General features: G+C 37.2%; 1 protein-coding gene and 1 pseudogene across 1 annotated transcript in view; one reads left to right on the forward strand and one right to left on the reverse strand.

The window, feature by feature from the left end:
* Positions 1–14,955, forward strand: part of PLCL1 (phospholipase C like 1 (inactive)) — a 342,886-nt gene that overhangs the window by 261,934 nt on the left and 65,997 nt on the right. Inside the window, exon 3 of the mRNA XM_004772178.3 lies at positions 2,368–2,571. Within this exon, the coding sequence (XP_004772235.1) occupies positions 2,368–2,571 (204 nt within the window). The remainder of the gene's footprint in view (positions 1–2,367; positions 2,572–14,955) is intronic.
* On the reverse strand, positions 1,322–1,512 carry LOC123391699 (annotated as a pseudogene).

The following is a 14,955-nucleotide window of genomic DNA, read 5'->3' on the forward strand; positions in this document are numbered from 1 at the left end:
ATATAAATGCTTTATAGATCCATTAAATATCCCTGCCACAAAATCAATATGGGGTTGTGTATATGAAACAATGTGAACAAAATAAAATATAAAATATTATATGTATGCACAACATATAGAATATTATCTATATACAGACAGTACTAATTACAAGTATATATATTCAATATTTGCAGATACGAACGTGAAAGGGAATTTAAAGTCCTAAAAAGAAATGCAATGCCTATTAAGTTATTTTAATTAAGTGTATGAAAACAGCAAGAATAAATTACTCCCCACCAGAACAAACACAACTAAACAAACAATAGTCACCACTTGAACTTGTTGAAAACTATGCAGTCTTCCCTTAGAAAAGTGCTTTAATTGAAAGATCATTGATTATGGCTTAAACTCTATCCTCTTGTGATCTTGAGCAAATTATTTCAGATCTCTGATCATCAGTTTTCTCCACATAAAGTAAGAAAAATAGTAATACATTACAGAATAATTATCAGAATTAAATGACAGTATATGTAAATTGCCTGCTCCTGGCATGTGGAAATTCATTGTTAGTTTCTTTTCTTTCATGAATGCCTGTAGTCAGAGATGGTTGCCAATTTCTTTCTTGGCTACTAGAATATACTTATTCTAGGGTCATGTTACTGAGAAACAACCAAACCACAAGTACTAAGTTCCTGCAATGTGCAAAGAGGTGTTGATTGGTAGCAGAAGTAGCACTCTGAGAGCACAACAAGAGAAGAACTTTTTCCAATGCAGCTCCTTATTTATAAAGGAGCTTTATTTATAAATAAAAAAATAAGTTTTTTATTTATTTTTTATTTTTTATTTTTTTAATTCATTTATGAAAGACAGAGAGACAGAGAGAGAGGCAGAGGCAGAGGGAGAACGAGCCTAATGTGGGACTTGATCCCAGGACTCTGGGATCATGACTTGAGTTGAAGGCAGATGCTTAACCGACAGAGCCACCCAGGAGCCCTAGCTAACATTTAAATAGTAATTCTCACCAAAAAAAAAAAAAAATCCCTATTTTCAAGATAGAAAACAAGCTTGAAGAAGTTATGTGATTTCCTAAATAGGAATGTTGGTCTTTAAATCCAGAATTGCCTGCCACCAAAACACATGATCACTCATGGTTTTTAATCAGGTGATGTTGAACCTCAAACCCGTAATTTGGTGAATACTTTATTTTTACATTATTTCACAGAGAAATTCCAGGATAGACTTAAAATCAATTTTAATTAGCTAAAGTAATGGAAAACAGTATGGTATGTGAATCGTACATGAACACTTAGATTGTAAACATTGGTTGTCTTAGCCATTATTTTAAAAACAGGCTCCAAATATTAGCATTGTCTATCTGGCTTTCTCCTGGCATAATATGAAACTATTATAAATACCTGTATTAGATTACTCATACATCATTTCTTATCTTTATGTATTAGAAGTTTCAATTAGCAATAACCACGCCTCGGATAAACCTCATTGGCTATGATACTGCCACTGCGCAAAGCTAGATGTTGACTTTATTTATTTCTATGTAATTCCTGAAATATACCCTTTACACATACTGTGTGTTTAAAATGTGTAGTAAGGAGAGTTGGTTATGATAAAGTTTCCCAGGTAATCCTGATAATTTATATCATCTCAACATAAAGTCTTTTGGGTTAAGGATTATTTGGAGCCTAATCTGTAGAAAAATGAAATACCAACATTGTTGTTAAATTCATTCGACATGCAATAGGTTAGGTACTGCTCACTGTTAATAAAGCGTGTAATAGTTATAATTTCTATTTCAAATGAATTTTAAAAGCCTGTAAAACATGGACAAATGTAGCGCTACATGAAATTTGTTTTAGTATGTGCATCTGCCAGGTGCATTTCTGACGGGATGACAAAGAAATCCCATTGATGGTTAGTCGAATGCATGGCGGTGGGTACTGGCAGCCTGGTACCTGGTACCTCGAGGGGGAAAAGCCCAAAGGAGATGCACTCCAATGTATAATGACATGTTCTTATGATCAGATCATCATACTACAAATGGAATAAGATATGCACAACCAGCCAAGGCTAATGTGTGTGAATATGCCAGTGCTCTGCTTTGAAAAGCGCTGTGTAGCCTTGGTTCACAATCAGCTGCTTTATGGCATTTTTGTGGCAGATGCTAAAAATTGACAAAGATGAGGTATAATAGTGAATTAGTTCTGTGTGTTATCTCGGTACACATGATGCTTCTGGTTAATTATAATCCAGTTTCCTCCAAATCACATATGTATCAGAGGGTATACTTTTAATGAATATTTAAACCTAGAAGGGCTCTGTGATGTGTCATGTGGTCAGAAGTCTCATTCCATGTTTGCTTCCCCACAGAATGCCATAGTGTCTATTAAGGAACTGTGTGGACTTCCTCCAACTGCCAGTCTGAAGCAGTGCCTGTTGACCCTGTCCTCTCGGCTCATCACCAGTGACAGTACTCCTTCAGTCTCTCTTGTGATGAAAGACAACTTCCCTTATCTGGAGCCTCTGGGGGCAATTCCAGATGTGCAGAAAAAAATGTTGGCCGCTTATGATCTGGTAGGAAATTGTGACTTTAGATTTCTTATCTGTGTGTGGGGGGAGAGAGGGGTCAGGGAATCAACTGGCAGGAGCTCTTTTGTGGAACTCTGATGAATAAATCACATTGGGGTGGCAGGCAGAGCTGGTCCATTCAGTTCCCTTAAGCCCCAGTGAAGACCTCTGGGGCAATGCTTTGAACCCCAAGCCCCATAGATTACCGACAGAAATTCTCTGCATCAGTAAGGAATGAATTATTAAGTCTTCAAAAACATACACAGTTTCCCATCATCTAAATGACTTTGGCCTGCAACATAACCATTTAATGTGTACCTATAAGAAATGGCCATATGTTTCTCAGGGCTGCCTTGTGATGTTTGGGACAAAATGTTTCTCTGGAATTTATATTTCTTTCTTTCTTTTTTTTTTTTTTTTTTAAAGATTTTACTTTTTTGAGAGAGAGAGAGGGCACAGAACACAAGTAGGGGGAGGGGCAGAGGCAGAGGAAGAACAGACACTCCACTGAGCAGTTAGCCAGATGCAGGGGCTCAATCCCAGGACATTGACTATCATGACCTGAGCGGAAGGCAGACCTTTAACTGACTGAGCCACCCTGGCGCCCCTGGAATTTATATTTCTGAGCTAATACTGTTAGATTTTTTAAATATATAATGTGATTTATATAGTAATTAAATTTAATTAAAAATTTAAAAAGATTTTATTTATTTATTTGACAGACAGAGATCACAAGTAGGCCGAGATAGAGGAGGAAGCAGGCTCCCCGTTGAGCAGAGAGCCCAATGTGGGGCTCAATCCCAGGACCCTGGGATCATGACCTGAGGCAAAGGCTTTAACCCACTGAGCCACCCAGGCGCCCCAGTAATTAAATTTAAAAATAATTATATTTTTGCATCTCCTAATTCCATTAAAAAAAATAAGGAACAAATGAAAATCTGGAAAAATTTGTAACAAATACACCAGATAAAGTGTACCTATCTTTAAAATAGAAAATGCACTCAAAAATTGGTAAGAAGGGGTACCTGAGTGGCTCAGTCGGTTAAAGCAGGTGACTCTGGATTGTGGCTCAGGCCATGATCTTAGAGTCTTGGGATGGAGCTCAGAGGGGAGTCTACTTCAGGCTTCTCTCTCTCCCTCTTCACCTCCCCCTGCTTGCTCACTCTTTCTCTCTAAAATAAATCTCTGAAGAAAAAAAAATCAGTAAGAAAAAAAATATGGAGAAAAATATCTTACATCAGTAAGGTGTTAAGTACAGCTTGATAAAAGAGTACAACACAATCATGGCCTAAAAGTACAGTTTTACTCTTTCAAATAAAAACCTGGAGACCAGCCTTCTAGGATGGAACTTCTGTAAAGTTCTTAGGAACCTAGGCTCCCTCTAGCTTTCTGCTCTGCCATCCTATAGTGTGATCCTTATCCTTGTAGTCCAAAATGGCTGTTGAAACGCCAACCATAACCTTTGCATTCCAACCATGAAGAATGATGAAGAGGAAATAGAGGGCATATTTTTTGCTTTTAAGGACATTTCTCTGAAATAGCATAGATCATTTTTGCTTATATTTCATCAGCCTAGAATTAATGCATAGCTATACTTAGCTACAAAGGAGAATGGAAAATGTCTTTATTTCAAGGGTCCATGTGTCCGGCTAAAAGTTATCTCTTCTGTTACTAAGAAATAGAGGAGAGTTATTAGGGGATAACAAATATTCTTTGCTTCAGAGGTGAATAAGAAATTCATGTATCTCTTCCACCCCTAAAAAAAAAAAAAAAAGAAAATCTAAAAACATAAGTAGCCTTAAAATAAGTTTTAAATTAAAGATATTGAAGAAATATAGTGAAATATTCCCTCTCTCATTAGGACTAAAAAATATTATCTCTGATAAAGAATTTAAGGTAATGGATACTTTCATCCATTTACCTCTACTAGGAAAATAAACTGGTATAATTTGGGGGGAGATAAATTTGGCAATATAATTTAAAATGTTTATCCTATGTGATTTATGCATTTGTTTTCTGAGATTTATTCTAAGGCAATAATACATAATATATTTATGTTTAATAATATCAACATAGAGCTATTAGTTAAGTAAAATACAGTAAACCAATATTATGGACTCTTTTGAAGCCACTAAATCATGCATTCGAAGAATATTTAATGGTATGGAAAACTTCTCATAACATATTTTGTGAAAAAGTCCAGCTACAAAAAAATTACACACTCTAGGATATAAGTGTATTTATATGTATACACATCACACATCTAAAATGTTAACAGAATATTTAGAGTGATTATTTTTAAGTAAGGAGAATGAACTTTATTTTCTTGTTTATGCTCTTGTAGTTTTTATTCTATATTTGCGAGCTCTTTACAATGAACCCAACTAATTTCCTTAGTTGAACAAAAAAATAAATATTAAGAAAAAAAAGAATAATATTTTATCCTTAAAAAAATAAGTAGAGGAAAGACATTTGGGATAAACATCCTACAACTGAAAAAGAAAAAAACAAAAACAAAAACCCATAGAATGCATTCCGCTTCTGAATGATCACACCGCTTATAAACTGTACTCCATGGTTGCTGGGGGAAACTTCACCTATTACCTACATCTCATTTTTCATGAAATAAATCTTTTCATCATAAAAGTGGGGCCTGAAAGCTATTCAGTGAGTAGGTATAATTGCCATCTAAGAGGTGAAATTAGGGTACGAGTTGCCATAGAGACAGACAGTTGAAATCACTTATTCCTCCAATTCTCTGTGAAGCTAAGAAAGAAAAATCATTCCTTGGGAGGGGAAGCTGGTCCCCTGGAGCTGGTCTTGGAATAAGCAGAAAAGCACCTGGACTATGTTTGGCCAATTTCCATTTCACATCCCCAAGTGTCCAATGCTATTTTGTTTTTTCAGTTCTATCTGCTGGAGCTAAATCTGGACATCAGCCTTTTCTCATTTGTATTTTTAAAATGCAGTTTGTAATTACAGACATAGCATGGCTTTCCAAACCTTCAGTAAGAGCTACAGTAGAAAGCAGAAATATCATTGAAGATACAATGATATCTTCATTTAGAGTTCCCTATGGAAATGGTTTTTCATATTGGTAGGGAACTGAATATAAATATCCCTATGCTAAACGGTCAACTCAGCAGACCCAGCAAGTGATTGGAAACTCTACTGATGGCTCTGTTGGGTTATTTCTTTTGGGGGTAACGTGGGTGGGAACTTATACAAGTAACGATATTGGCCTTGAATGTAAAAATATCATTTTCACTTTCGAGGATTTGCACTGTATTGGTCGGCATCTTCAATGCTCTTGATATATCAGTGTTATTATTTATTTTAAAGAAGACTTCTAAAATATTCTGTAGATTGAGTAATCATTTTATTTTAATGATTTATTTTAAAAGATTTTATTTGCTTATTTGTTTGTTTGTTTATTTATTTATTTATTTATTTAAGAGAGACAGAGATAGCAAGAGAGAAGGTGAGCAGGGAGGAGAGGGAAGCAGGCTCCCCGCTGAGCAGGGAGCCCAGTGCAGGGCTCCATCTCAGGACCCTGGGATCATGACCTGGGCTGAAGGCAGATGCTTTACCAACTGAGCCACTCAGGTGCCCACCATTTTAAAAAACAAGAATTGGATCTTGTCACTTTCCTGCTTAATATCCTACAGTGGTTTCCCATTAAAATAAAATGGGAACTCCTTACTGTGAAGTTATGATCTGGCCTTGCGTACCTATCTCATTCCCCTCTTCCAAGGTCTCCTGCCTCTCCCAACCTCACCCTCACACTCTCCTGGTCACTACCTGACTGCATCCAACCCACCACATGGCCTTTTTTTTTCTTCCTTCCTTCCTTCCTTCCTTCCTTCCTTTCTTCCAAGTTTGTTCCCATCTCTAGGTTATTTTATTTGTGGTTCCCTCTGCCTGAAATCTTGTTGCACGAATAGTTGCTTCTTATCTCTTAATTCTTAGCTCAAATATCATATCGTCAGAGACATCTTCCCTTACCACTGTCCCCACCTGTCACTCTACCATGTAACCTTGTTTTATTTCCATCGTCCTACTTAGCAGGGTTGAAAAACATTTTGCTTGACTTTTTGTTGAATTTCTGTCCTCCTTCACCCTTTGATTTAAATGCACACTCCTGAGGGCACAGACCCTGTCTGTCTTGCTTATTACTCTTACCTCTTGCCTCGAAAACAGGGCTGGCGTGTACTATGTGACCTTTAATGTCAGTTGAATAAAAAGTAAATAGAAGCATTTGTTGTTGGTGAAAATAGTGTAGTTGATCTCTTTATGGTAAATCCTTCAATCTTGTATGTTTTACCTCTGTGACACACACTAACCAAATTGCTCCCTGTCTTAAACATACAGCTAGAAAACCTACAGACTGAGGCAAAACTATGGAATAGTAAAAAGATCAAGGGGCCAGGGGGAGGGTCAGGAGGGGGTGAGGAGGGAGGGATGGATGGGTGGAGCACCGAGGATTTTTACGACACTGAAACTATTCTATATGACGCTGTAATAGTGGATACGTATCATTATGCATTTGTCAAAGCCCATAGAATGTATAATACAAAGAGTTAATCCTAGTGTAAACTCTGGATTTTAGCTAATGACACTCTATCAACATTGGCTCATCAGTTGTTATAAATATAGCATGCTAAAGAAAGATGTTGATAGCAGGAAAACTGGGGGTGGGCTTGGAGTGTTTATGGGAATTTTCTGTACTTTCAACTCAGTTTTTACATAAACCTAAAACTTCTCATAAAAATAAAGTCTGAAACAATTCCTTACAGACTATTAAAAGAAAAAAAAAAATTGGATGACTAAGGCAGAAAACAAATCCAGGGTGGCGGTGGTGGTAAGGGGGCAGGTACCCCAAAAATGAGCAGTTTGAATGTTCAACTCAAATCACCTAAATATTTGGATTCCTCAAAAATGGTACTGAACTATATAGATGCCAGCTAAGAGGAAAAGATGTAACCACTAAAAAAAAAGTACAGTACACGTAGAATAAAGAAAGACCTGAACTCATTTCCAGACAGATACAAATTTGGCTTATTTCATCCTCAAAAGAAACAAATCAGGCAACTAGTAACCTCCATTTACTGAAAATCAACCCGAGTGTATGAAACAATACTACTTATCAACAGGAAATGAAGTGAAGATATTTTAGAAAACATTGGCCCGGAGTTCATCTGCACGGGTTTTTGCTAAATTTAGCTTTTCCCTAATGACCTGAGATGGTTCTCTTCCTTACCAAACACTGGTAATATGTGGAAATATATCCTCTTGAGGGCCTTAAAAATTTAGTCTTAAAAGTCATTTTAGTAATTCTATTATAGTATCTGTGTTGACATCAAGAAATCAAACACCAAATATATCCATAGTAGAGTGGGCTTATTTACGCGGCATAATTTCAGAGGACAGCTTTTCCCTATTCCAGATCTTACTAAAACATGCATTTTCTATCTGCTCACTGGTACTTGGAATTTCAAAATTACAACCAATTCCTTTGGTTGAAGACTTTTTAATCTCATTTAAAATGAAAAAAAAAAAAAAAAAAGAAATTTCTGTGAATAATAACACATTGAACTATCAGTAATTGGTAGTTTTGAATGAATTTAAGAGCTCCTGTCCTACCCGGGATTTTTACCTGGGAAAAGGAAGAGATCTTAATGACAGAGTGTTCCCCGAGTCTGGGTTAGGTCAGAGTGGGGTTGCTTAAAGAATTACAATTTGTCCTGAGAACTACGATCTCCCTCTGACTCCGAATACGGATGCAGCTATGTTTGATATTCAGGGCAGCAGAAGCAGAGGTGATTTTGCTGTTATCAGATACATGTCCCAGCCTAGGTGGGATGTGACAGCTTCTGAAAAGCACTAAAGCAAACTGGGAACATTATTAATCAGTAACTGAAGGAAGTAGAACAAGGCGTAAAAGCTGAAGATAGAGTTGATGCCTCCTTCCCGGACCAAAGACACACAGCGGAGGGCCATTGGCCTTACACTCCCTGTACTACTGTTTCGGTGCCTCTATATGGCCTTTAGGATGGGTTTTCAGAAACTGTATTAAGAATTTCATTGAAAACCAGGGTATCATTTCTAAGAGGCCCGTCCCTTGATTGCCTTGTGATTTTTTTCCCTCAGGTCTTTGAAAGAGCAGGCTTCCCTTCCCCACTCTGGCTTTTCACTTTCTCTAAGAAAATATCCACTGAACTAGGCAATGCAGTCATAGAGTCACTCACTGCCCAGTCTTTTAAGGTTGCCCATGCAGTGTTTTAATTTACAATTCAATATTAATGAGATCCATTGTTTCTTTCCTCGTGGTTTTTCTCAGAGGTATCCATTTCCTTTTTCTTTCTTTCCTCTTTCCTTCCTCCCTCCCTCCTTCTCTCTCTCTTTCCCTCCCTTCCTTCCTTCCTTTCTTCCTTCCTTCTTTTTTGTACCCCTTTTCTTACATTGTCTTAGCTAAGTTTCTTACCAGACTCTCTTCTCCCCCTGCTTGAGGTTTTCAGCCGACGGACTTGTCTTCATTTAGTCTCTACCTTTCCCTCTTTCAACAATTGGAATAATCATCCTCAAATTCTTTGATTTTTTTTAACCTAGACTTGTCTTCACCCTTCCACAGTGCTGGCTGTTTTCCAGTCTCTCTGTGGGAACGTCGCCTTTACTCACGCTGCTGTGTTTTCCATCTCCTTTTCATTTTCCATCCTTTGCGTTTCCATTCTGTAGCCCCTAGAAGGCCTTCCGAGCCTTAATTCCCTCTCCACCAATCTAAGTCCAGATCTTTGTCCTGATTTCTCACAAAACTGACATTAAAAAAGATTCATTTATTGAGCTTATTCATAACATTCAATGCATCTCAAATATAAAGAACTTTAGTAGATTTTGTGCAATACACAGATGAGCAAACAGAGACAGGTATCAGCATAGAGAGCCAGATGTAAACCTTGACAGCTCTTTGACTCCAGACAAACATAAATAAAATGAAATGAGAATGTGTATATTTTATGTTCATAAAACAACACTTTCTCTTCTCATGTATCACTTTGTATATGTCATTAGGGTTTTTTTTTTAAATATTTTATTTATTTATTTGATAGATAGAGATTATAGATAGGGAGAGAGAAAGGCATAGAGAGAAGGGGGAAGCGGGCTCCCTGCTGAGCAGAGAGGGCTCAGGGCTCGATCCCAGGACCTTGAGATCATGACCCGAGTGAAGGCAGAGGCTTAACCCACTGAGCCACCCAGGGACCCCCTGTCATTAGGTTTTTGATTAGTCAACTCAACAAACATTTTGGATACCTGTTACTGTACAAGTTGCTAGAGAGATGAAATGCTCTGAATTAAAATTTCTATCCTTTAGGAACAGAAGTCCTGGTAGGAAAGCAGGACTTTCTCCTAAAAAGGGCAGGAACAGGTGCATGTGGGTGGCTCAGATGGTTAAGCATCTGCCTTTAGCTCTGGTCATGATCTGTAGGTCCTGGGGATGGAGCCCCATGTTGGGCTCCCAACTCAGTGGGGAGTCTGCTTCTCCCTCTCCCTCTGCTTCTCCCCCTGATTGTGCTCTCTCTGTTTCTCTTTCTTTCTCTTGCAAATGAATAAATAAAATCTTAAAAAAAAATTTTAAAAGGGCAGGAACGGAGACATACAAGGTCCAGATAGTGGAGCAGATGATATTTTATGTCCAGAGCAGGATGGAGTCTGAGGACCTTGAGTACTATGATGCACTTTTCACAGTGACTTGTAATAGACCACTCCCCAAATTCCACTCCATGCTCAGCGGAGTTGATTTACAAAGAACTTTTTTAAAAATTCTCTCTTGAATGTTCTTATTTTCACTCACCACCCCGTTCTGTAAAGAGGACCCACAAAGGTTGTTCAGGACCTTCTGGCATTTTTGTCCAATGTCTACTCCAGTGCACTAAGCGGGTGATTCAAGGACCTATGGTCCTCATTACTCTTGGGCAGCACATTCTCAGGTTATGATAGATCCTTCATAAGGAGTAGCAGATGCAAGTGAGAAGTCCCTAGTTACAACTAATTTTATTTTATTTTATTATTTTTTTAAGATTTTATTTATTTATTTATTTGACAGAGATCACAAGTAGGCAGAGAGGCTGGCAGAGAGAGAGGAGGAAGCAGGCTCCCTGCTGAGCAGAGAGCCCGATGCGGGGCTTGATCCCAGGACCCTGAGATCATGACCTGAGCCAAAGGCAGAGGCTTAACCCACTGAGCCACTCAGGCACCCCGATTTACAACTAATTTTTAAAAGAAAAATACTGTCTAACCTTTATATAACTTTTTTCTTTAGATAGCTGAATTTTACTTTTCTAATGTTCCTACCTGTCTACTTTTTCATGCATCATCAAGAAGTAATTGCTTTACGTATTTGGGCTTTTTCAGTGTTTTAAATTAATGTGAAAACTTTTGGGTAATTAGTATTTTGAATACAACATTCAGAAGTGGAATAGTTACAGGAGATCATAAGTGTAAAAATAAACACAAAGTGTTCTCTGAGGGTGACTTCTGTGCTGAATTATTTTACATTAACATAAAAGTTAAAACTTTATTATGGTAAGAGCAACAGATTTTCTGGAAATTAAAGAGAAATCAAAGCAATGTAGAGAACATGGGTCAAGGGTTATTTAATTTTTTACTAAGTCAGTTGGGGTATGATTTGGAGAGTAGTTGATTATGTTAGCATGACCAGGATTCTAGTGAAAATAGCTAATTGCTATCTTTAATTAGTCTTGCAGTGGAATCAGTACATTGGTAGGTATCAGTTCATCCATCCATAATGGGTTGGACTAAATACATTCTCTTCTGTCAGTGTTATTACAAAGATATATTGAAGCTCGGGATATGGAAAAGATGTGATATATCTCCAGTTTCCCCATGCAGTTTTGCTTATTGAAATCAATTTAAATTGAAATTAGTAAGTCATAGACACTCTTCTTCCATCACTCTCTCATTGTGAAGTTTGTGTGGAACTTTATATCAGTCCGCATCTCAGAAAGTATGTTGGCTTGTATAGTAATGGAATGCAGAAAAAGAACAGCCTGCTGGCAGGTGCCAAAATAGAGCTGGTTATTGATAAATAAGATATCATATGCTTAGTGCACCGAAACTCCCTCTAATTGTGGCTGTGGCAATGTCTTCTGGTACATTTTTTGTGTATTGGGGAAATTGTCAGCATCTCAAAGGTTGTTAGGATTTCCGCTTGGTACCAGGGTCCTAAGAACCCTGGACAACAAACTGGCTGCATTATAGGCTGTATTCACATTTCATGTGTCTTCAAATTTTGCTTTGCATTTCTGAATGCTCAAGTGAAAGTTCTAGAGATGGTTCATGATGGTTAGTAACCTGATAATTTTATGAATGAACTTAATGTTAATCATAGTGGGCTAAAAGTAATCATTTTTAATGATTATTCAAGATATAGCCAAACACTATATCTTGGAAGTAGAACAACTGAAGAAAAGGTGAGATAATCCCTTTATCCAGAAAGCAGCTCCCTGAAGTAAATCCTGTCAATATCATGGATGTGGAGACAAATATCCTTTGACCTGCTCTGTGTGAGCTCTCTTGTCCTATGCCATCTTAATTCAGGCTTGGAAATGTGACTCAGAGCTAGTCCCAGGATAGAGAATACTTTGTTGTATACATCAAATGCAGTGAACTTCCAGTGAGCTTGCAAATGTTCTGGCCTTGTGTGTATACCTGTTTCACCAAAAAGTAACAGTTTCCATAGGATTGACTTTGCTTAAAAGCAAAAGATGCCAATTTATTAATAGTTCATCTGATTTAAAAATTTTAAGGACATTAAAAATTAAAGGAAATTATCTTCATTCTAGTTGGCAAATATATATGTAACAGCAATCGGATTTTAAAAGGTGTTGAGTTTGATCAAATTTAGGTCTTATTTTAAATTATCTACAGAATTAAAACTCAAACCCAGTGTTTTGTTAGAAGGAAGGTAAGGGATAGTTTAATTATTTCAGTCTTCTTAAGAGGAGAGAACAAAATAGGTCTAGAGCAGATGGGCATATTCTTAAGTAATTAACTTTCCAAATTAGATAACTCCTTACTGAAAGAGCAGTGGATGCCTCTGAGTACATTTCTTTCTAGGCTTGGTAGGAAGACTATGTGGTTGGTGCCTTTTGCAAATTAGACTTAGAAGGTGAAGGAGTCAGGGCAAAATATAATTTTATGATACTTTACTCGGCAAATTTTACATTATTAATGTTTGTCACTGACCTTTACTTGCAATAGAAATTCTATATTTTAAAATGATTTCAGTATCACAATTCATAAAGCTTAGATCTTTTCTTCAAGAGCCTGAGTTCTAGTCTAAACTATTTCACTCACCAGTGAAATAGTTATAACACATAAGTTAAAACTTTCAGGAAAGTCCATCTGGGGCTCATTTTTTTTTCTGATAGGTGGTCCTTATGGTGTTTCTAAATATAAGGTTCTGTGATTCTAGGAATTTGGATATAATCAGGAGAAATTTGGAATCTATGGAAGATTTATGAGTCTTGGTGTGACGAGAGTTCATCTTTTCAGTACCATTCAATAGTTCATTGACTCTGCAGTGACCCTAGGCAATTCCTTATTGAGAAGAGCTGAAAGGACAGCTTATTCACTTTCATCCACTTCTGAGTAAAAGCATTACTTCCCCTTCAGTAAAACTTTTGTTTTAAATAAGTGATTTTGATCTTAACTGACAACTTTACACAACCTTGTTCAGGACAGGTCTAATGCTTAAAGTAATGCTAATCTTTTTCCAGGTAAGACCTCTAATCTTTTATTTTTTATTTGTTTGACAGAGAGATGGAGAGAGAGAGTTCACAAGTGGGCAGGGAGAGGGGAAAGCAGGCACTCTGCTGAGCAGAGAGCTGGATGTGGGGCTTGATCCCAGGACCCTGAGATGGTGACCTGGAGCCAAAGGCAGAGGCTTAACCCACTGAACCACCAGGTGCCCTAGTCCCCTAATTCTTTTAGACTCAAAGCCTTAGTAAGTAAGTAAGATCCATTAGGAGATATTCATGTGACAGAACCAAACAAAAGCTCTTTGTATTAACAAGTTGCAAAGGCAACTGGGAGCTAAGGCGGAGACGTCAGATATGTAAATCCAGGACACTCCCAGATTCAATGGAGTCAACCCAGCCTTCACTTGCTAAATACACTAATTACCCAGCTCTGGGATTATAGGAGGACCTGCTTCTCACCTTCTCTCCTTGGCTTTAGCACTTTATATTTCATTTATGGCAGGATCTGTAGAGACCTAGGAAGAAGATTAAATTCAAATGGATTGTTTTTCCTTCTTTACAACTTAGATAAACCAATGGGAGAGGTTGAAATTGTTGATTTAAATGTGGTTGGGAGAAAAAATAATGAATACTGTTATGCTGAAAATAAATTAAAAAAAAATGTGGTTAGGAATTTTTGGTGTAAAAAAATTACACCATCCATCTTGGTGTAATTGGCCATCCATCTTGTCTTCTCTACAACTACTAATACTTGAAAGTTGCAGAAATAGAATAAAATTGTTTTTTCTAAGTGCAATGAAAGCTGTTACCAAAAGCTCTCATGAGAGGAGTCCATTTGAGTAGTGACTTTAAGTTAATGATGAGTATTTTAGAGTAATACTTATGAATCTTATTACTAAAGGATTTCAGGTTATCTTCTAAGTAATCTCATAGGGATGCTCTTCTATGTTGAAAATTAAATCATACTTGACTAGCTCTTTACAAAGTGATCTCTTAGACAAGGGAAAAAACAAGCTTCTTACTATAAGGTTAACAAATATTTACTTGGGGGATTTTGAAGAGAACTTGAATCATGGGATTTGTTGAATGTTTTGGTTCTCGATTTAATTTACCTTAAATAAGTAATAAAGTTTATTTATTTGTTTTAAAGATTTATTTGAAAGAGAGACAGAGTCAGAGACAGCAAGCAGTGAGGAGAGGAAGGAGAGAAACTCGAGCAGACTCCTTGTTGAGCACAGAGCTCAGCTTGGGCTCCATCCCGTTACTCTGAGATCATGACTTGAACCAAAACCAAGAGTCGGATGCTCAACTGACTGAGGCAACCAGGTGCCCTAGTAATAAAGTTTAAAAATTCATTGTATTTTCTAATACTTGAGTAATACATTGACTATAGGTCTAATCCTCTTAAAAGCTTTGTATTTATTTGAAAGTCAACTCATGCAAGATTATAGAAAAATGGAGAAATCTAGAAAAAAGACTAGAGATAAAAAGAGAAATAAGAGTTCCAAAAGACAGGGATGCCTGGGTGGCATAGTCAGTTAAGTGTCCAACACTGGCTCCAGGCTTAGCATGAGGTCTGCTCAAAGACTCTGTCCCTCTCCCTCTGCCTATT

The sequence above is a fragment of the Mustela putorius genome, unplaced genomic scaffold (assembly GCF_011764305.1).
Source record: "Mustela putorius furo isolate JIRA1106 unplaced genomic scaffold, ASM1176430v1.1 tig00000275_pilon_pilon_pilon, whole genome shotgun sequence".
Taxonomy (NCBI): domain Eukaryota; kingdom Metazoa; phylum Chordata; class Mammalia; order Carnivora; family Mustelidae; genus Mustela; species Mustela putorius.